The sequence below is a fragment of the Manis javanica genome, chromosome 13 (assembly GCF_040802235.1).
Source record: "Manis javanica isolate MJ-LG chromosome 13, MJ_LKY, whole genome shotgun sequence".
Taxonomy (NCBI): Eukaryota; Metazoa; Chordata; class Mammalia; order Pholidota; family Manidae; genus Manis; species Manis javanica.
This window is the reverse complement of record NC_133168.1, coordinates 36,520,323-36,544,715: the sequence shown is the minus strand read 5'-3', so window position 1 is coordinate 36,544,715 and position 24,393 is coordinate 36,520,323. Positions and strand designations below refer to the sequence as shown.

At 36.7% G+C, this 24,393-nt stretch overlaps 1 protein-coding gene across 2 annotated transcripts in view; it reads right to left on the bottom strand.

Annotated features, from left to right (window-relative positions):
* LOC108394645 (amine sulfotransferase-like) overlaps positions 1-13,531 on the bottom strand; it is a 37,970-nt gene extending 24,439 nt beyond the window's left edge. The window contains exons 1-3 of one of the 2 annotated variants that reach the window (XM_017656313.3): positions 13,422-13,463; positions 2,783-2,851; positions 2,450-2,599 (exon numbers count right to left, since the gene is read on the bottom strand). In XM_017656313.3, coding sequence (XP_017511802.3) covers positions 2,450-2,588 — 139 coding nt within the window. In that variant the 5' untranslated portion in view covers positions 2,589-2,599; positions 2,783-2,851; positions 13,422-13,463. Of the gene's footprint in view, positions 1-2,449; positions 2,600-2,782; positions 2,852-13,421 lie in introns of both variants that reach the window. The other variant, XM_017656311.3, reaches the window with a different exon arrangement.
* Positions 13,532-24,393: the final 10,862 nt, after the last annotated feature.

Sequence of the window (24,393 nt, the reverse complement as noted above, 5' to 3'; positions counted from 1 at the left end):
TTTCTTCTAAGAGTTTTATGGTTTCATGTCTTACAATCATATCTTTGATTCATTTCAAGTTTACTCTTTCATATAGGGTTAGACAGTAATCCAGTTTCATTCTCTTGAAGATAGCTGTCCAGTTCTTACAACACATTACTGAAGAGATCGTCTTCTCATCATTGTATATTCATATATCCTTTATCATATACTAATTGGCCATATATTTGTGAGACTATATATGGGCTGTCTTTACTGTACCATTGATCTCTGGGTCTCTTCTCATATCAGTAACATACTGTTCTTATTACTGTAGCTTTGTATTATAGCTTGAATTTAGGCAGTGCAATCTCTTCCAATTTTTTCTTCTTTCTCAGGATTGTTTTGGCTTTTCAAGGTCTTCAGTGATACCATATGAATTTTAGAACTATTTGTTTTAGTTCCTTGAAAAATACTATTGGTATTTTGATAGGGATTGCAATGAGTCTGTAAATTGCTTTGGGCAGGAGGGCCATTCTGATACAATTACAGTTTCTTAATCATGAGCACAGGATAGATATCCATTTATTTGTTTCTTTTTTAATTTATTCATGAATGTCTTCTTGTTTTCAGAGTGTAGGTATCTCACGCCTATGGTTAGGTTTATTCCTAATTGTTTAGTTATTTTTCATGCAATTGTAAATAGAATTGTTTTCCTGATTCTTCTTTCTGCTAGTTTGTTGTTTGCTTATAGGAATGCAACAGGTTTCTGTGTTTTAATTTTGTATGCTGCAACACTGGTGAATCCAGTTATTAGTTCTAATAATTTTTGATGTAGTCTTTAGGGTTTCTATGTGTAATATCAGGATATCTTCAAATAGTGACAATTTAACTTCTTCCTTACTAGTTTGGATGCATATATCTCTTAGTGTTCTCTGAATGCCATGATTAAGAGCTCCAGAATTATGTTGAGTAACTGTGGTGAGAGTGGACATCCTTGTCTTGTTCACAATCATAGAGGAAAAGCTTTCAGCTTTATGCCATTCAGTATGATGTTACCTGTGGGTTTGTCATGTATGGCCTTTATTATGTTGAGGATGTACCTTGTATTCCCAGTTTGTTGAGATATTTTATCTTGAATGGATGTTGAATTATGTTAAATGCTTTTTCAGCATCTATTGAGATGATCATGTGGTTTTAGCCTTCCACTTTTTAATGTGGTGTGTGACATTGATTTATGGTGTCATTCCATCCTTGCATGCCTGGAATAAACCCAACTTGGTCCTGAAGGATGATCCATTTGGCTTGCTAGTATTTTGTTAAGGATTTCTGCACCTTTGTTCATCAGGAATTTGGGTCTAAATTTTCCTTTTTTTCTGTTAGGATCTTTGTATGGTTGTTATATTAGAGCAAGCAATGTTGGCCTCATAAGATGAGTTTGGGAGTATTCCTTCCTCTTCTACTTTTGGAATACTTTAAGGATGGATAATAGCTATTTAATTGCTTGGTAGAATTCAAATGTGAAGCCATTTGATACTGTACTTTTGTTTACTGGGAGTTTTGATTACCGATTCAGTTTCATTGTTGGTAACTGGTCTGTTTAGATTTTATTTCTGTGTCAGTCTTGGAAGATTGTACTTTCCTAAGAAGTTGTCCATTTCTACTAGGATGTCCAATTTATTGGCATATAATTTTTCATAATATTCTCATAATTCTTTGGATTTCTGTGGTATCTGCTGTGACTGTTCCCTTGTTATTAATGGTTTTATTTATGTGTGATGCTCTCCTTTTCTTTTGATAAGTCTGGCTAGGGATTTATCTATTTTGTTTATTTTCTCAAAAAAACAGCTCTTGTTTTCATGTACTTTTTCTATTATTTCATTCCTTCCTGTATTATTTATTTATCCTCTCATCTTTATTATGTCCCTCCTTCTACCAAGTTGGGGTTCCATTTGTTCTTCTTTTTCTAGTTTCTTTAATTGAGAGTTTAGAATGTTTATTTTGATTTTTCTTGTTTCTAAAGGTAGGCCTATATAGCTATGTACTTCCCTATTGAAACTGCTTTTGTGGTGTCCCACAAATATTGAACTGTTGAATTTTTGTTGTATATATTTCATATTATTTATAATTAGTATAAGTTAAATTTCCTTCTTCACAGGTCATTAAATATAGTTTATATCTTCTGTCCCAACTCCTTGCCTAAGGGTAAATATTCCTGCCTCCTTTCCAAGCCACTTCATCACTACATTTTTTACTTATTTTCTTCAATCCAATTTCTTCTTCATTTAGTTCCTATCACTTGCCAAATCAGAAATAAATTTAGCTACATTGTAAACACCTTATTTCATGAGACATGAATTGACTTGTCTTTCAATACCCAAAAGATTTAGAGTATATGACCATACATAATACTACTGAAAATACTTAGTCCTATATTACAGAAAAGCCATTCAATTATTTGATTTGTTATCAGAATAGAGAAATTACTTGCCAGATTTTGGGTATGAGACTATGAAGACATCATCTTCTCTGATTTCAAAATCATCCATATTTTCTAAAAACTCAACATTAACTTCAGAATGTATAAAATGGCATCCTTTAAATTTGAGTAAAAATTCTAAGTCTTCCATAACTCAATTGCCTGCAAAACACAGATAAATTATTTGAAAGAAATATAGTACAAGTTTATATGTCCTTCCCTTCCATATCCTTGCTTCTCAGCCATAATTAAGAAGAGAAATTGATTTCTAGTTTTATCCACAGATCCTGAAAACCTGCTGGCTCTGAAAGCTACTATCCCAGATTCTGGATGTGTGGGCTTTACCTCATTTCCCAGGAGCCTGCTGATCATGGCTAAGTCTTGAGTTTACATGTGTGTCTTCCTTTCATGGAGCTACAGGGGAAACACTTAAAAGTAATTATTGAGATAGTTTCAAAAGTAATGCTTGAATCAGAATTCTGATGTATCCCAACACAGTAAAAATAAATACACAAACATGACTTAAACAGGCTTCGGAAGCAATTGTCCATTTCTCAAACCTGACAGTCTATGAGCTGAGCCTTTTTATGCCTGTAATGGAACTACAGTGCCTTAGGTTTGACCAGGTTTCCAGAACCATTTCATCATAAACTTTCTGGATAACAGTTATTTGTTCATGACATTTTTGGTTAACTTTTATTTAAATTTCATTTTATTTGTTAATATTCAGCTTGTTTAGAGCAATCCAAAAAATGGATAGTATTACTGTGAAATAACAGATGTGACTGTTAACAGGGAAGCTTGAGAAATTGCAAATAAGCAACTGAACTGTCCATAATGACAATTTCAACTACGACACAAAATAAAAGTGTAAAAGAAAACTTTCAAACACTGGTGACATGTAGAATGTACAAAAAGCCTTGTGAGTCATCATACATGCATATATTAGCCTTTTATTATCACCTGTCACTAGTCTTATGAAAAAAAATCTGTTCTATGCAAATAATTCTGAGGTTAGTTGATTTGGGGTTCTTCGAGAAGATCCTCAAGTTTCTCTTTTTTTCATTTTTCCCAAAGAGTTGATCTCAGGAATAGCTGACAAAGAAGAGCACCATAATTGTATATTTTGACAGCAATTCCAGGAATCTTGGACCATGTGCCCCTCTAAGAATAGGGAAGAGGAATTTGTAAAATATTTCAACAGTCACTCTGTAACTAGTAAATCTATATTTGATAACCTCTATCAAAACTGAGGATTAAGAAAAGTATAATTTGGTTGGACCAATAACAAAAATTCAAAGCCAGAACTGGAGTGGAAGCCATGAATCAGATGATGGAGGAAGAAAGAGAAGATTTATTACATCAATAGAGTTTCTTCAGGGCTGCTCTCCAGGGTTCAAGACAAGCAGCCTAATTGATACCTTGAGTCCCCAATATTTTCTCAAATACTAACTTCCATCATGAAGAAGCAGTGCTCCTTGAGGAGTAACTGCTTCTGTGTCTTGGGATGAAGATAATAAAGAAGACCCTATAAAGTCATCATCTATTTCTCAAGTAAACATAATTCCAGGGTTATGGCAATAGCGCTAAAGCATCAAAGGTCAAAATGAAGACCGTAGTGACCCAAGGGACATTTGGAGCATCAGCAGGCACAGAATAATTTCAGTCAATTAGAAAAAGAAACATCACATGAGGAGCATGAATCATCATAATGCTTTTAAAAGGAATGTAAGCAACTTGATGTGTTGTGCCCCAAATTGCTAAAATCCCTAATAGAAATTATGTGACTTCCATATTAAATCTGATCAACAAACATGTAATCAATTATCCATTGTTAGTAACAGTAGGGAGGATATGTTTAGAATATACTTAAAAATAAATATGCATAGCTTCCGAGTTTAGATGAAGGAATAAAGAAAACTACTTATAAAAATATAGAAAATTCACACTGGCTTCTAATAGTGAAATAAAAAGTTATGTGAGAGTAAAGAAAATGTAAGTTCCATGGCTAGGATCCTCTCCTGATTTCTAAATACTCACCCACTGTGTACCTGCAATGGTGTAATACTTAGCCCTCTCAGGCAAATGCTTGCATTCCCATTGATGATAAGCCATTATTACCTGTGTAGCTATAAAAAGAGCTTTGCCTGATGCTAAGAGCAGAGCAGAGGCTGGTGGCAAGGGCAGAGAATGGAGAGAAGACAGAGCCTAGAGTGGAGGCAGACAACCAGATGCAGATGTGATTCTACCACTAAACCTACCTCCATGAGAATAAAAATTGGTATAAGCCCCCTTACACTGTCAAAATTCTGTTGTCATTTTTCTGTCTTACTGAATCCACAATGAACTTGCTGGGAGTTGGGCATTCTTTCTGGCCACCAACTATATTTTGGCACAGTCACTAAGATTTGCTTCAAACTAAAAAATGTAAAAAGCTGCCCTCATGGGAGGGATACTTCAGCAGGTTCCCCTGTGGATGGGGATACACAAGCTATCCCCCAGTGGGCATATGGCCTGAGGTGGCTCTCCTCTTGAAGAGTGAGCCCCTCCCTAGGTCTGAGGGGAGGTAGAGGTGATGCCTAAGGGAGTGTTGGAGGCCCTCTATGATATTGGGTAATCCTTAAAGAAACAGGATGCGCACATGTTAGCAGGAACTGAGGGTTGGCTATTTCTCCCAGTATTAAGAAAGGACTTAAAGGAGAAGGATGTACTCCTGTGAGAAGCAAGAGAAGAGGCAGCATGAGAATGCAGGCTGTGAAGTGTGGTGGAGGAGGTAAAAGATTTGTTGATGACTGAGAAGGCATAAATGGGAAGCACTGTGGAGAGGGTAAAGGATGTAGTTCTGATTGAGACAGAGGTGCACTGTGGGGTGGTAAGAAGTTTCTGTCAGCTCTGGAACTGGTGGGTGATGCACTGGGGGAGAATTGGGAGGAAGAGATAATGCCAGAGGTACCAACCCCTCCTCTATTTAAATAATGACCAATTGTAGTTAAGAAAATAAAAACACAGAAATAACAGGCCCTTCTAATAGTGGTGAAGGTCTTTTGCTGGGTTTTGAAGCATTCCATGCTCCATCCCATATGCAGGCAGAGCAGGTGGATATGGGCTCTCAGTTTGTCAGAAACCATCGGAATCCATGTGAGCCTGTCTCCTTCACCTTTGAGATGTAGGGTTGGATGGGATTATTCTGCCCAGGTTATAAATGTGAGAGCTGGCTTCCCTGACATCTCTTGCTGCCTTGAGGAAAGAATAACTAAATGCATATAAGATCCCAAGCAACCACTCCCTTAATTGGATTATGGCCATACTTTGCACTATATGGACCAATAAAGATGTCTTACCATCTACACCCACTAAATGGCAGACATATGCTGATGTCCAAAAACTATTAATTGGAGTTGGATATGAAATTTGCCATATAAAACCCAGGAAATCAAGGCCCAGATGAGGAGCTCTTTACCATGGGGATGAGGGATATGGTGTTGCAAACAGTTCCCTTTTATCTCTTTGTGCCCCTAGTGGCCGTTACTGCCCCTCACTTAGGCAACTCATAAATGAGGTTACCCATACTGTGGCAGATTTGGCAAAGGCTGAGAGGCAATGCAAGCATGGAAGGGAGAGCAGTCTGCTGAGAAGAAGAGTTTAAAACCCCTGTGAAGATCACGAGGACCCAGATGTGGGCTGATATAATATAGGCAGGAGCAGACACAGAAAAATTGGTTGGGAAGACAGACAAAACCTCACTGGAACTGCAGCAAAAATTGAAGCCAGAGCAGCAGCTCCTGTTATTGACTAAGGAGAATACCAAGAAATGGAAGTCAGAGACCGAGCCACAAGTCTGGCCTGTGTGCCTGTAGGACTTCTGCTAGAGACTAAGCCTATCCCTCCTGGACCCTTGAAACAGTATGACTGGGTGGTACAGTTTCACTGAGGGTAGGGTCAAGGTCACCACTTTGGAACCAAATGGGGACTGAACACCTTATGTTGAAATCTCAATTCACTGGTCCCCAGTGAATGTGCAACATGTCCTTGGTCTGGTGGGCACAGAAGCTAAATGCTGATTGAATCATGGCAACCCTGATTGCTTTCCTGGGGCACTGTTATTATACATGGATATGGGGGTAAGGCTATCAGAGTGAAACAAACCCAAATACCAGTGGGAATAGGGGGTCTACCCCCAAAGGAGTATACTGTGTACAAGATTGGCCAATGTTGGTGTCATTAAAGCATGTGTCCTATCACCCTTAAGATTAATCTCCTCTAATGCTTTATGTATTAGACACACACCCTAGCAAAAACTGGTATTTTCTGGCTGTGCATAGAGCTTCCTGCTGGTTCCACTACTGGCCTCCTCTGGAAAGTATGAGTCACAGACTCATCTGAGTAGAACTAGTCGGAATACAGCTAGAATGACCACTTGGTGGTAGGCTTGAGGACTACTATTATCATAAATTTGTCATCTCTGTCATAATTGTTGTTATCTATAGGTTGATGTACCATCTGTTCTGTTGTGGGATCTGCTTACTATATTTCAGCTTTCTTGCATAGGAACCATCGTGGAAGATTGAGAGCACATAGTTTGGAAGGTGAGAACCCTGGAGGAGCAGAATGTAGGGAAAATGGAAGTTCTCTGGCCAGGATCCTCACCTGATCTTATACTACTCTCCCAGTGTGTACATACAATGATGTAATACTTAGCCTACTACACAGGTGTATGCTTGCATACCCATTCAAGTTAAGTCATTATTGCTGTGTTACTATTAAAAGTAGTTTACCAGGTGCTAAGACCAGAGCATAGCAAAGCAAGGGTAGAGGTGAGGGAACAGCTGATAGCAGACTGATAGCTGGAGCAGAGATGGACAGCCAAATGTGAACATATTTCTAACACTCAATCTACCTGTGATAATGGAGTTTGGTATAAGCCCCTTTTTACACCCCATTCTGTTGTCATTTTTTGGTCTCACTCCATCCAGAGTGAATTTGCCCAGAGCTGGGAAACCCTTCTGGCCCAGACCTACAGTGATACTTATATAAAGGTATAGGAATGTGTAGAATGAATGTTTGTACCTTTTAATCTTTTCAAAAGTGTTAATGTGGTTAAAAGATGGTGGTATGAGAAGTGAGACAGAAGAAACTGCTTCCCAAAATCACAAATAATTTGAAAATAGAGCAAACATACTAATCGTGAAAGAGCATCCCAAAGATTGTAGAACACACTGCATACACCTGGGGAAAGCAGAAGACAACAGAGAAAAGAATAAAGTAGCATAGCAGTGATCTGACAGGATACAAGCCCTCCCCCAAATGCTGCCCATGGTGGGAGGAAGAGAATCTTAGTGGGGAGGGAATAGAAGTGCAGGACTGCTAAACACCTAGACCTGGAGATGTCCTCTGGGAGACATTGCTCCAGGTGCTCGGCACTTCCAGAGAGTAGAGTTTCTGGGCAGTAGAGGGCACTCTCAACAAAGTGGGCATATAGGGTATGTACTTCAACGTAGTAAAGGCCATATATGACTAACACACAGCCAACATCATACATAGCTATGAAAAGCTTTTAGCTTTTCCTCTAAGCTTGGGAACAAGACAACGATGCCCACTATAGCTACTTTTATTCAACATAATTCTGGAAGTTCTAGCCACAGCAATCAGGCAACACAAAGAAATTAAAGGCATCCAGATTGATGAGGAAATAGAAAAACTGTCACCATTTGCAGATTACATGATGTTGTATATAAAGAACCCTAAAGAATCCACCCAAATCTACTAGAACTAATAATTGAATTCAACAAAGTTTGCAGGGTATGAAACTAATACACAAAAATCTGTTGCTTTCCTAAATGCTAATAATGATGAACTAGCAGAAAAAGAAATCAGAAATTGCATCTAAAAGAATAAAATATCTAGAAATAAACCTAACCAAGGGGGTGAAAGACTATACCATGAAAATTACAAGATACTCATCAGAGAAATTAAAGAAGACACCAAAAAATGAAAATACACCCCAAGCTCATGTATAAGAGGAATTAATATTCTCAAAATGGCCATCCTGCTTAAATCAATCTATAGATTCAATACAATCCCTATCAAATCAACAACAGTATTCTTCAGTGAACTGGAACAAATATTTCTATAATTCATATGGATCCAAAAATAACCCTGAATAGCCAAAGCAATCCTAAAAAGGAAGAACAAAGCTGGCAGATTATGCTCCGTAACTTCAAGCTCTACTACAAAGCCACAGTAATCAAAACAATTTTGTACTGACACAATAACAGACCTATAGATCAATGAAACAAAATAGTGAGTCCAGATATAAATCCACACATATATGGCCAATTAATAAACAATGAAGGAGAGCTGGATATACAATGGGGAAATGATAGCATCTTCAACAACTGGTTGAAGTTGTTGAATGGAGATGTAAAGAGATGTAAATGGGAGATTGCAAGAGAATGGGAGATGTAAATGGGAGATGTAAGAGGATGAAACTGGATATTGTCTAACTCCATACAAAAAAGTAAACTTGAAATGGATCAAAAACCTGAACACAAGTCACGAAACCATAAAACTCTTAGAAGAAAACATGGACAAAAATCTCTTGAATATAAACATGAGAAACTCTCTCCTGAACACATCTCCTTGGGCAAGGGAAACAAAATAAGAAATGAACAAATGGGACTATATCATGCTAAAAAGCTTCTGTAGAGCAAAGGACACCATCAATAGAACAAAAAGGCATCCTACAGTATGGGAGAATATAGTCATAAATGACATATCCGACAAGGGGTCAAAATCCAAAATATACAAAGAGCTCACATACTTCAACATCCAAAAAACAAATAACCTGATGAAAAAATAGGTAGAGGATCTGAACAGACACTTTTTCAAAGAAGAATTATGGACAGACAACAGGCACATGAAAACATGCTCTGTATCACTAATAAATGAAAATAAATGGATTTACCTTTAGCACAGGTAAACATGGAGCAAGAACATTTATATCTAAAGGAAGGAGGTACAGCAATGACAAATACTTAGGGAAATGGTACAGAGAATGACAAAACACTTTAAAACATGGGACAACGAAAAATAGATTAAACAAATTTATGGCAGCCAAAGATATTGTTTCTGGGTACAACACTTGAGTCCAGTTAAGAGCGAGATGTGAAGAAGAAATGGTTGGGGCTCCTGGGGGCTTGTGAGGCAATGTGTGCACAGTGTAATGGTAGTAATCATTTGTCTTTTCCTGTGTTCCTGTACTAATAGGAACTAAAGAAAGAAACTGAGACAAAAAAGATATCTTATGAATGGGTCTTTTTCCTGTGGAGATAAAATCTTTAGAAAGATATAGAAAATTTTAGTATGATCAGAGGTAGTGGAGAATAGAAAGCAAACAACTGCACCTTATATTTCTGTCTATAATCTACATAATATGAATTTTACTGTCTTATATTCTACTTGTTAGACTATAAGAGTAGGAATATAATATAAGAATATTAGAGTAGGAAGGTGCAAAGACTTACAGCAATGAGATTCCAGGAATGATGAATCATGCTTTTCCTTATTACATGTATATTTTTCTCCATGTTTAGGTGACATTACCCAATTCATGTTTTAAACCTCTATTGAAATGGCTTAAAGAAAAGTAAGTGCTCATCAAAGTACATATTTCTAACACTCAGAAATATAAGAGGACGTCTCTCAAATATTTTTCAAGTTCATGGGATCGAGGATAATTTTCAGTAATAAAAATCTAGTTGAAGTTTGGTGGTTTAATTAAGAGGCATGCCTTAGATTTACCAGCAGTAAATATGCACTTTCATCTTACCTAGCTTTGCTAAATGTCCAATATCCTGTTATCTCTGTTACAAACTTGGTCAGCATGAAAAATAACCAAAGACAATAGCGAGCTGCTTTAATGGCTCATGAAATTTTCATGAGTCAGCTAAACATGTTTATTAATTACAAGAGAATTAAGTAAAAAAAAAGTGAATGTGCTAAAGATTTTTATGTACACTGTTAAACAATTATTAGATTTTGTAATATGTGTATTTGTTTCCCAATTCTCTTTGGTAACTTAAACCCTGAGAGTTTTGCTAAGTTAAGTTAAGTGATGAAAATATATGTAATCACTAGATAATTTCTAAGTAAGAAAAAATGAAGAAACATTAAATATTGGACATATGTTTATTCACTTTTAGCTTCTTATTCAAAAAGAAACATGTTTGGATATGTCAGTAAACATGTCGTGTACCACATAAACCAAAATTGTACTATTAGAAAGGATATACTCCTAGAGGTTACAAAATATACACATAAACTTGCCAATATACACATTTGTGGTGGAATGGAGGGCTCACCATTGCTTTCTCCTTGGTTTCCAACTGAAGTAACAATTTCTAGTGTTTAAAAAAACTAATATATGGAATTTTGACCACTAGAATTAGTAAGGAAAACATACATGTATGGAAGAGGATACAAAGAAGTTGTGTTTTTGGCTAAGAAAATTTGTGAGGTATGCAGCTGTTTTTTTGCTAAGAGAAATGAAAGTAATTTTGTCCTAAGGTACAGCTGATTATTTCAGAATGGGACAGAGAAAAATAAAGGACAGCTAAATGAATAAAGAAAATTGGGAATAGAGAAAAATATTACCTTGTATGGTCAAGGTGGCTCAAATAATATCATGCTGTGTCTCTGTAAAACTAAAACTTAATTTTCTTTCATCAACTAAAAGATCAAAGACATCCGAAACTATTAGACTGCTCTTCATAGATTGTGACTCATTTTTCCTTATCTTTTAACCAATCTACCTACAAAGGAAAGATATTATGTCTTAGCAAAATAATTTTCTGTACTTCCTGTTGTCTTTACCAGGCCTTTGATTACCTTAGAAAACTGATCCTTAAAATTAAAAGGGCAAATTTTACTCACAACTATGGATCCTATTTATTGGTTCTTTAAATATGTTATTGTCACTTTGGTTAAATAGTAACCAAAGTATTGTATCACAGTGACCTATGATCTTAGCTCACCAAGTGTAATAAAACCTTTTGATATTTTTGACAAAATTCCCAAAAACTAAATTCTAAATGAAGTCTTTTTGACTTCCTAGTAATTTCAGGATTTTTCATAGCACACCTAGAATATCTCAAAAGATTTGTACTCTCTCCTTATCAAAAGAGAGATGGAGAAAATAAGTAGCCTTCTCTGATATATTAAATAACTTGGGAATTATTTTTAAGTAAGTGACACTGAACCTATGTTAGATTGTATTAGTACAAAAATATCAAACTTCTTCATGTACATTATACTAAAATCTTATCAGGGCTTTAACCACAGCCATTTTTAAGTTGTTTACTTTTTTTTAAAGAGCTCAGTTTATGAATAATCATATGGGAGTAGGAAGGTGCAAAGACTTACAGCAATGAGATTCCAAGAATAGGCCAACAGACAGGACAACACAGGAAAAGAGTTATTCGTTTACTTTGTTGCTTTCAAAAAGCACTTGTGTTCAATGAGATTAATGAAAAGGATTCTAACAAACATTGGTTTCTGCTGTCCCATCCATAACCCTCTGATGGTGTCTGATGGGAAGCCCTGGACTTTCTTCTTAGCCTCAAGACATTTTTTAGAGTCAAAGTCAGACTTTTGGCATACTCCAACAAAGTCAACTGTAAAGGAATCTATAGAGTCAATCTATTCCCCCTGCACTCATTTCAATAATCATGTCAAGGTGGAGACTATATGTATATTGAAAACAAATTTGTCTTACTTTGATTATCTCTGTTAGAAATGGGGCAAACTGTAAGATGAAAATTTATATTTCAGCAATAATCTATACCATAGCCTTGTGGATATCATTTTTATGTCTTGTCCATTATCTTTGAGGCTTTGTTTTTGATCTGTAAATTGAACTTCACTTGAAATTCTTCTAGTTTATTCTAACATTGTCAAAGGTAATACTTCCAATTATCTCCATACATGCTGATATAGAAACATTGGAAACTAAATCCTCTCTTTTCATAAGACATGCATGTTAAATTGGATATCATGTTTTAAACATCAGAGAAATTACCACAGCAGCTCATCTATGGACCATGACTGCTGCTGTATAGCGACTCAGAAACATCTGCAGAGACATTCACTCTTCAAACCAGGAATATTTGTCATATTACCACTGCCTGACATCACTGCATCTGAAGATGTTTCAAGCCAGATGTGTAAAAAATCTTGACCTACTGCTTCACCTGAAGAAGTGCGATTAAAGACTGCTCCTCTCATTATCCATTGCTTTTCTTTAGCTTCCATAGAAATGCCTCATTAAATACACTGGGCTATACAATATAAGCCTAATTTTGGGAAGTGACCTGCATCACTGCCTCCTTTAATGAGTTTAACTGAACTCATCTATTGTCAAGACTAAGAGACTAGTTCCATGAGATGGAGCAATGTAACAACAGAGCATGAATCTTCTTGGGGAAGTTGCCTAGGTGGGACTGAGCAGGAACAGAGGACATCACCCCAGGAAGTGAATTATTTTGAGCTGAAGGCAATTAAGACCCACCAGGCACAGGAGAAGGTTTTTCTTCTTCCTTATTGTAAAATACGTGTGACAGGTGACCTGTACCAGGGAAAGAGCTATTGCCAAGGGTACTTTTCCTATCAGAAAGACTTATCTGCATGGCAGGGAAAAACATGTTTACCAAACATTTGATCTTTTCATCTCAGGTAAATAATCATCCTGCCTACTGAAGCCCTAGACCACTAAGCCACCTACTTACATCAGGTGTTATATCAGCCTCAGTATATTGCCTGTATGTCTTTAAGGATTTGTGCCTTTGAGGTGCTCCTCTTTATAGGTATTTAAGATTGTTTTTCTCTTGTTTATCTTACTTTTATAAACTTAATTACAGAAGTGGACAAAGACCGTAAAAAGAAAGAAGGGAAAAGTTTTCTGCCCCAATACAAGAATGAAACTACTCACCTGAGGATGTAGCTTAAATAATGAGTTACCGTCTGATATAAATGCATGTAAGAACAAATCTGTGGCTCCATGTGGAAAAGATAACGACAAAGCCTAAATATTCCACAGAGATTGAATGATTGACCAGTTAGAAATGTTCCTGGGATCAATAATTCACTCTAGTGGGATTAAGTATATGCTGACTTATCCATTTTCCAGCACATGGGTGAAATGCCTATTCCATTTACTACAAATAGTGGATGGTAAATGATTCAACCAAATCAAAACTACTCAGGGCTGCTGGGCAGGGTTCAAAGTCACTATTTAGGAATAACTCCAGAAAGGAAGGATGTTTTTATCTGCTGTCCCATTCATAACCCTCTTATGTCTATTAGTTACCAGCACAATGGATCAAGGTTCTTCTACTTCCAAGTCACACCTATTGGGACAGTTACATCCTTGCATTATTTCTTATGACCAATTGAGAATAGGTATAATATGACAAACTGAAACATTAAGAGAAGAAAGCCGTACATGGAGGTTTTAAATTAAAGTACTTTGAGAGATTAATTTCTGAATTATCAAAAAAGTGTAATACTCACTTAACTAACAGTCACCTTTTATCTGCCATCATCCCACTCATTGGGCAGATATTAGTAAGATGTTCAAAGCTCTTCATCACACACATAGAGAGGTCCTGGGCTGATTCTTCTGATACTGTTTGTGTCCGTGGATTACACAGTATCCAGTCAGTCTTCAAAATAGGGGGGCCACAAAGATAAATATTCTAAGGCCTACTCAAATTCCCTCTACATTCACCAGGATTATTGACTTTATCTGCAGCTTTTCTTCTATTGTTTGTGGCTCTTCAATGCCAAGTACTTCTTCCAGTAAAGTAAGATAATTCCTGACTTCTCTGCATCTGCTGACTTTACACTGGACACACCATCTGCATAGGAAAACAACTCAATGCTTTTCTTGAAACAGTTCCCCTACTTCTATTCAGGATTCACAGCACCAAGAAAAGCCAGCTTGTATTTCCTACTTGAAGCAACTCTTAGTACCTTTGGAATTCATGGATACATTTTTCCTATCACCGTATTACATCAAATAAACAATTCAAAGGAAGGCTTCCAACCCTTTAATTGGAGAAAATTTCACTGCTAGGAAAATAAGTCTTTCACGTGACACAAACTTAACCTAGTAAACATTCATACTGCCTATTTCTCTTGGCAATTTATAAGTCAAAACATAATTCAACTCAAGAAAATAAAGGTTATTAATGGCTTGAAAAAAAAGCAATTTTCACTCATTTACTAAATGAATAACTTGAGGAAAGTATACCGGACTTATGGCTATTGAAATTTTAAAATATTTGTCAGAAGTCATGTAAAAGTGCAAAGATGGAAATCCTAGCCACTGGAGGTTTTGAGTAAAACCTCTAATTATTAACTGATGGCTAATGTAATCTTGCTCAGATGTCAATGTAGAAGACATTGTTTTTAAGAGAAACTTTTTTAGCGACTCTCGAACAAGTGTGAACATGCCTCAGGAAGTCGACTCCATATTAGTAAAACAAGCTGTAAACAAAACAAATCAAAAAAAGAGAAATAAAAAACCACCTCCAGGAAGAGATCATATTCCTGAGCTACTATAACATTATCTAAAAATGTCTAGTTTTCAACAAAATATGAGATAGGCCAAGAAACTAAAATTTGTGGCACAGAATCAGGTAAAAGACCAATTAATAAAAACTAACTTAGAGGACCCAGTGCTGGACTTAGCAAAGTAGTCATTGAACATATGTTCTATTTGATGAGTCACTAAAACATTTCCACAGCCATTTTGATCTGGCAGAAGAAAAAATCAGGGCACATGAGTCTGCGTCCATAGAGATTATCCCATGTGGCAGCATAAGGACAAACCAATGAAGGAAAATGAACAGAGCCTTGGAGATCCAGGGAAACATTAAACTTACCGACATGTGCATAAGAAGGACAAAAGAGAACAAGGTAGAAAAAAAATTGGAAACCCAATGGCCAAAAATTTCCCCGATTTGATGAAGATCCATCTACATATCCATGGAGCTCTGCAAGCAAGTAGGTTACACATGAGTAGATCCTTACTTGGACCTATCACAAAATATTGAAACAGAAATTTTAGAATTGTTTTTTCTACTTCTATAGAGAATGCCTTTGGTATTTTGATGGAAATCATGTTGAAACTGGAGATGCCTTTGGGTAGTATGAATATTTTAACAATATTAATTTTCTTGACTCATGATCATAGGCTATCTTTTGATTTGTTTGTGACTTTGGTTACTTTCAGCAAAGTCTTGTCATTTTTATTGTAAAAATCATTCACTTTTTTTATCCAAATTTATTCCTAAGTATTTTAAATTTTTATGGTATTGTTTATAGAAGAGCTTTCTTTATTTCTTCTTTTGATATTTCACATCAGGTAGTTTAAGTTAATGCAACTGATTTCTGGATATTGATTCTTTATCCCCTAACCATACTGAGATTGTTGATTAGGTCCCACAGTTTTTGCTTGACTCTTGGTGATTAACTGTATATAAAATCATATCATCTGCAAGTGACAATTCTAATTCTTCTTTTCCAATTTGGATGTCTTTATTATTTTTTGTCCCTAAGGGCTCTAGCGAGTCCTCTGACTCTACATTAAATAGGAGTGGGAGAGTGGGCATTCTTGTTTTGTTCTAGATGTTCCAGAAAAAAGTCAATCTTTCCCCTTTGATATGATGTTAACAGAGAGTAGTTCAGACATAGCCTTTATTAAGTTAAGATATGGTTCTTCTATAACCAATCTGTTAAGCATTTTCATCGTGAAATCATTTGATGTTGTGTTTTAACAATTGATTCATCTGCATCTATTACGATGATCATGTGAAAAATTACCTTCCATTTATTTTTATTAATTTGCATATGTTGAACCATCCTTCCATCCCAGGGATAAATCACAGTTGCACATGGTGCATATCTCTGTGTTTTTCATTGAGGTTCTGATTTGCATTTCCTTGATAACTGGTGATACTGAGCATCTTTTCATGTGTCTGTTGGCCATCTGTTGGTCTTCTTCAGAAAAATGTCTATTCAGGTTCTCTGCCCATTTTTAAAGCAATTGCTTGTCTTTTCATTGTTTGTTTCTGTGAATTTATGCATATATTAGCCCCTTACCAGATATATCCTCTGCTGAGATACTGTCCCACATGGCAGGTTGCCTTTTTGTTTTGTTGATGGCTTCCTTTGCTGTGCAGAAGCTTTTCAGTTTGCTCTAGCTCCCCTTATTTATTTTTGTTTCTGTTATCCTTGTTCGTGGAGTTCTATCCAGGAAAGCATTACTAATGCTGATGTTCAAGAGTTTATTGCCTAAGTTTTCTTCTAGGTTTCAGGTCTCAAATGTTGGTCTTTGACCTATTTTGAGTTTATTCTTGTGTATGGTTTAAGACAGTGATCCAGTTTTATTTTTTGCATGTAGCTGTCTAATTTTCTAAACTCCACTTATTGAAGAGGCTATCTTTCCCCACTGTGTATTCTTGCCTCTTTGTCATAGATTCATTGGACTTATAGGTCTGTTTCTGGGCTCTTTATTCTGCTCTACTGGTCTATCTTATTGTGTGATTAAATTAATATTTGTATTACTGTAGCTTTGTGGTACAGTTTGAAATGAAGGACAGTGATTACCCAGCTTTGTCTTCTTCAAGGTTGCTTACAGACTTCAGGTTTTGTGTGTGTGTGTGAGTGTGCGTGTGTTGGTTGCATATAAAGTTTGACATTACTTGCTCTAGTTCTTTGAAAAATATCATTGGCATTTTGATAAGGATAGCTCTGAAACTATTACTTTAGGCAATGTGGCCATTTTAATAATAATTCTTTCTATACATGAGCATGGAATAGCTTTCCATTTATTTGTGTTGTCTTCAGATTCTTTCATCAAAGTTTTATAATTTTCAAAGGACAGGACTTTTACCTCCTTAGATATATATATATACCTAGCTACTTAATTTTAATGCAATCATATGCAGAATGTTTTTCTTAATATCTCCTTTTGCTGGCTCATTACTCCTTCTGATCAATGAAATGTATTTCTGTACATGGTTTATTAATTCTGGTAGTATTTTGGTGGTCTTCCACGTTTTCTATATATAGAATCATTTCATCTGCAAATAGTGACATTGTACTTTTTCTTTATCCATTTGGATGCTTTCCATTTGATTTTCTTGCCTGGTTGCTAAGGTTCCTGGTAGTTGACTGAATAAAAGTGGTGCGAGTGGGCATCTGTGTCTTGTTCCTGATCTTGTAGAAGTGTTCATCAGCTCAACATTAATCATGAAGTTACCTGTGGCTTTGCCTTATCTGGACTTTCTTATGTTAAGGTATGTTCCCTCTATACCCACTGAGTTGAGAATTTTAATCATGAATGGATGCTGAATTTGTAAATACTTTTTCAGCATCTATTGGAATTACCATAGTGTTTTGATCCTTCCATTTGTTAATGTGGTGTATCACAGTGATTGATTTGTGGATATTAAACCAAACTTGCTCCCTGAAATCAATCCCAGTTGATCATGTTGATTGATCTTTCAATGTATTTTTAATTTTAGTGTGATAATATTTTCATGAGGATTTTCTCACCTATATTCATCAGGGATATTGGTCTGCAATATTCTTCTCTTGTAGTGTTTTTGTCTGGTGTTAGAATCAAGGTCATGCTGCCTCTTAAAATGAATTTGGAAGCTGTCTTTCTCTTCAATTTTTTGGAATATTTTGAGAAGAATAGGTATTATCTCTTCTTTTAATGTTTGTAGAATTCTCTGTGAAGCCATATGGTCCTGCGCTTTGTTTGTTGGGAAGCTTTTGATTACCACATTGATTCCATAACTAGCGTTCAGTCTGCAGAATTGCCATTGCTTCTTGGTTCAGTGTTGCATATTGTGTGCTTCTACAAACATATGCTTTTCTTTGGGGTGGTCCAATTTGTTGTTATTAGAACTATTCATAGTAATCTCTTATAATTGTATATATTTGTTTTGTGCCAGGTATTTTTCTTCTCTTTCATTTCTGATTTTATTTGAGTACTCTCTCTCTCTTTCTCATTATTTTTGGATGAGTGTAGCTACAGGTTTATTAACTGTGTTTATCTTTTTTAAAAAACCGGCTCTTAATTTCATTGATCCTTTGTTGTATTTTATTAGTCTCTATTTCTTTTATTTCTGCTCTGATCTTTATTATGACCTTCCTTCTACAATCTTTGGGCTTTCTTAGTCCTTCTTTCTCAAATTCTCTTATGTGTAAGGTTCTGTTTTTTATTTGTGATTTTTCTGTTTCTTGATGTAAGCTTTTAATACTACAAACTAAACTGTGGAGTTTTTGCTGCTTCTTAAAGGTTTTGCATTGTAGTGTTTTTCTTTTCATGATTCTCCAATTGTTTTTTGTTTTTCACTGTGATTTCTTTGGGGCCTCACTTTTTGCCTCGAAGTATGCTGTTTAGCCTCCAAGTGTTCATGTGTTTTCCAGTTTTGTTCTTGTAATTAATCACTGGTTTCATATTTTTGTGGTCAGTAAAGATGGTTGGTAAGACTCGAATCTTCCTAAATTTATTAAAACTTCTTTTGTCGCCTAATCTGTGATCTATCCTGAAGGACGTTCCCTTTTCACTGGAAAAGAATGAATGTTCTGTTTTTCTGAATATAATTCTCCGTGTATAGCTATTCAGTTCATTTGGTGTAATGTATCATTCAATGTCACTGTTTCCTCATTAATTCTCTGTCTGGATGATCTATCCAATGGTGTAAGTGTAGCATGAAACTCCTTTTATTATTGTTGCATTACTGTGAGTTTCTCCCTCCATGTCTGTGAACATTTGTTCTGTGTATTTCGGTGCTCCTCTGTTGGCTGTGTAGATATTTACAACTGTCATATCTTCTCGTTTTTTTCCCTTAATCAGTATATAATGTCATTGTCTCTTCTTACAGTCTTTGTTTTAACATCTTTTTTATGATATAACTACTACTTCACCAACCCTTTTCTGTTTCTATTCACATGGAATATCTCTTTCCATCCTGGAATTTTGTTAAACATTTTCCGGTTGGTTTTGTCATCTATCTCTGGTTCTGTCTTCTCTTTCTCTATTCCCTTGGGTGTGCTGACTTTATTAGTTCATGTCTGGAATCCTCTCTCTTCCTTTTTGTGCATCTCTTAATGGTTTTTGGTTTTTGGTTACCATGGGGTTTCAATACAAGGTCTTACACATATGGCAGCATATGTTAAGTTAATGGTAATTTAAGATTGAACAACTCCTGTCAGCACTATATTTTTAACTCCACCACTTCCACATTTTATGTGTATCATTTTTTTCTTTTACACCTTTTGTATAATGTTTCCCTGAACTACTTTTTAGAAGTAGTTGATTTTACTGCTTTTGTCTTTTAACCTTCATCCTAGCTTTTAAGCGATTGGTCTACCTTTTCTCTCTGCTTCCTCTGACCAGTGAAATTTCTTATTTTCATAATTTTTTTGCTTCTCCTTATGGCCTTATATTTTCCTCTTAAAGATGTTTCTTTCACATTTCTTATAAGGCTGGATTCGTCGTCATGAATCTTTAACCTGTGTTTCTTTGAGATAGTCTTTAACTCTCCTTCATCTGAATGATAATTTTGCAGGGTGGAGTATTAATTATTTATAGGTCTTTCTCTTCCAGCACTTTGAATATATTATTCCATGCCCATCTGGCCAGTAGAGTTTCCACTGAAAAATCAGTCAATAAGTTTATGGTGTTTCCCTTGTAGGTAACTCATTGGTTTTCTCTTGCTTTTAATTTTCTCTGTCTTTGAACTTTGACATGTTAATTATGATGTGCTTTTGTGTGGCCCCCTGGGGGCATCTTACAGGAGGCTCTCTGTGCCCTCTGGACCCTGGTGACTTTTCTTTCCCTGGCTTATAGAGTATTTCCGATATTATTTCCTGAAAAACATTTTCCACCATTGTCTATCTCTTCTCATTTAGGACCTATACTGCGAATATTAGGACATTTGATGTCATCCAGAGATTCCTTAATCTATTCTCATTTATTTTTATTCTTTTGTCCGTCTGCTGTTCTGCTGGAGAACTTTCTATTACTCTGCCATCCCAGTCGTGGATCTATTCTTCTGCATCCTCTAGTCTGCCATTGATCCTCTCTAGTATATATTTTATTTCATTTATTGTATTTTTTTCTTTGTTTCTTTTATGGATTTCAATCTCTTTGTTGAAGACCTCCCTGAGCTCACCCATTCCAGTCTCATGTAAATTGGTTCACCTTTATCAAGATTGTGTTGAGCTCTTCATCAGGTATATTGCATTAACTCTGATTCACTTAGGTTTATATCTGAAGGATTATTTATTTCTGTAATTTGAGCACAGTCCTCTGTCACCTAATTTCCAGTGGCTTTAGTGCTTTAGTCTATGACTTACTCAACAGGGTGCCTATTCCCAATATTGAAGGCTTGGGCTTTTATAGGAAGGTCCCCTGGTAGACTGCACATGCCTACTGGCTTTGGCTGGATGGATGCTAAGTAACCACTAGACAGGCATGTCTCAATGCTAGGATTCCAAGGACATGGGCTGAGGGTCTCCTTTGTGTTTGCTACCCATGGCCATGCTGGTGGGATAGCTGGTGTCAAAGGGTTAGAGTCTTGAGAGCTCCATGATGGGCATATCATTGAGCTCACTCTGATGGGGTACTGGCTTCAGAGGGGCACTGTCCTCAGCTGTCCCAGCTTGGTCCCAGTGAAAGTCACAGTAATGGGGTGGCTGTGTGTTGGTGGGTGCAGTCCAATGTCTCCCACATGGCAGTGTGCTGGGGCTGTGCAAATAGGGCAGCCGTTAAGGTAGGAGCATTGGCTGGGTGAATCTGAGTAAGTGTCACACTAGTACTACCTTGGTAGGGTTGATGTTTATCTGAGAGACATATTTGTGGCTGGCAGGGGACTAGAATGCTGCTCCCTTATGTCTGGAGCTGGTGTTTTCATCCTGCCCCTTCCTCTGTCTACAGCATCAATGTGGATGGGGAATGTAAAAATGGTGCTCGCTTTTTTCTATCTGCACTAGCGATGAGCAAGTGTAATTCGAATAATATACTTCACTCTGTACCCATGCACAGGGGATTTATAAACAATGTCCCCCACACTGATTCCATTTCTGCTAGTGGTGTGCAGGGGAGATGCAGACAGCAGCACTCATGCTGCTCTTTCAATGCTAGCAGTGTCTGTGGGCAACTCTAACAGCTGAGCTCACCAGCACCTCCAGTCTCAAAGCATTCCAGCTGTGTAGTCTGCCTTTTGGCATTTTGGGTGAAATCCTTCAACTTGTGGTGTTTTTATCTGTGTCCCAGGGCATGAGAGTCTGTACTCGGGTACCTCAGCAATATCGTTCCCCACCTCATGGTCATCCTGGGGGTGGTGATCCCACCAATACTGTATCTCCATCGCTCCTGCCAGTTACTTTAGTCTCTCAGCTTGGAGAATGTGCTCTCCCAGCACTCTGTTCTTCAAGAGCATGAATTGCTCTCTGTTTAGGTGTAAATGTTATGTATACATGGGAGGAGATGGACTCACGCGCTTCCTATGCCCATATCTTGGACACCTTCATGTGTTCCTGAATTTGGTTCTTAGTATTCTGCTAAGAATTGTTGCATCTGTATTCCCCATGCATATTGGTCTATACTTTTCTTTTTCTGTGGTGTTCTTATCTGGTCTTGGCATCAGGGTGGCATTGGACTTGAGCGCTGTGAGTTTGGAAGTGTTCTGTCCTACCTGAAATTAAGGACGAGGTTGTTGAGGATTTGTGCTAATTTTTAAGCTATTTTGAGTAATTTTCCTGTAATGTACTTTGATCCTGAGTTTTCTCTGTCAATTACTGACTCAAACTCTTTACTTTGTTTTAGCCTGTTCAGATGTTCTACTTCCTTCTGATTCATGACAAGTTGTGTGTTTCTAGAAATGTATGCATTTCTTCTTGCTTGTGTCTTCTGTTGGCATGTAACTGTTCATGGGAGTCTCTTACTACCACAATATCCTCAGATGATCTGTTTTGTTAGGAGGGGAGAATTGATTATATTATTTACTTTCTACTTCCACAGTGTAGGAATTATCCTGGCGTTGGAATATTCTATCTTATTTAAGCCCATGTGATGCTTGGTCCCCATCCAGGTGAAGCTTGTCTCATGAGGAACTGACGACAGGGCTCTGGGAGGAGGGAATGGATGCTCATCCTGAGAGGAGGCAGGAAGCCCTGGCCGGGACATGTCAGCGATCCTGGCCACATAAATTCTGGGAGAATCCACAGGATGTTAATGTGGAAACTCATGTTCATGTATAAACTGGCCTGTCTCCTGTTCTATAATATGTTTCCCTTTTTAAAAATTCTGCTGAAATAATCAAGAAAAATAATACATTAAAATTTTATAAACAGCAATGGTACATCACAAGGCGTCTAGGAAGGGAATACCCTTGCTTTGATCAGTCAAGTATAAAATAATCAAAATTGACCTTCTGGGTTCCCAATTTTGAGTTATATAACCTAAACATTCACTTCAATTTGTATTTTAAAACTCTGTACATTGAGGTACTGTTCATAGTATAAAATGCACTTCTTATTTCAACACACATGATTTTGCTGTATAGGCATCTAACATCATTTTGAAAAATCAGTATCAATATATAATACTCTCATCCATAAATAATGCCGTCTGATAAATTCCATTTCCTGGAGCCTTCAAAATCAACTATTTCAGTTTGTCCCAGATAAAGAGATCAGGAAATTTACCAAAGTTAGTTTTAGAACCTGTTTATAGATCACTGATTAAAATTTTTAAAATATTCTGGGTGAAATGGTTTCATTGATAGAGACATAGCAACACACACATACACTCACTCACACACACACACACACATACACACACACACACACACATGCACAACTGTAATGCCAAGAGGAAAATCATGAAGCAAAATCCCTTTGAAACTGAAATCATTCAAAGGGAGATATAAAGTGGGAGAAACACTTTTATTGCTTACAAGCAGTCATCCACTTCTCCACACCCATGTCTCTTGCTACTAGGCTACAAAAAGTGACCCCACCCAGCCTCTCAGGTCCAGATATGCCCTCCCTCCCACCTGTTATCACCTATTGATATGGAGATGGACTACTTCTCTCCATGCCTTGGAACCACTGACTGATATGGAGATGGACTAAGGCCATGTGAGAGATACTGGAAATATTGCAGTTTTACCCAAAACAAATTACTCGTTTGATAATGACTCTGAATAATGCAGTTCAAGATAACCACAGATTAAAATCTAAGTGTGGTACAGTCAAATGACAAACTTCAGATTTCTGAAATTTGCCCACACCCTCAAAAAATTAAAATCTCTCTGAAATGGGACTTTGAAATCCATGTTTTCACAAACAAACCAGCAAATTTCTGCACACTAAAACTTCAAAAAGTTGCTGTCATAATAATATGTCTACTTTGGAAAGACATCTTTGCTTAAATTTGTTATTTATAAATGCCATATTTGGACTCAGATTCATGTAAAGAAAAAGCATAAAGAACTATGATTTCATGTACACAGGAGTATTTACTTAATCAACAGAGCTTTAATGAAAGAGTGTTCCAGTTTAAAGAATAGAAATCATGGTTTTCTGTGGATGAATATAGGTTCTTCAGTGGTTTTCTGTTCCTGGAATATGTGATAATTTAATAACATAAATAGAAAAGTGCTTTTATGGTAATAAGACAACTGAAGCACACTCACAAAACATGTTCTGAGAATGATTTTATATGACAAAGTAAGTCTCAGCTTTGGAAATCACTGGGCACAACACCTGTGTCATCAGGAGGGTCATGCCCTCAGACTACCTAATTTACCTAAGGGATGTCATTCTCGCACAAGACCCATGTTGCCCTGCAAATATATTTGAGGGTTCAATAT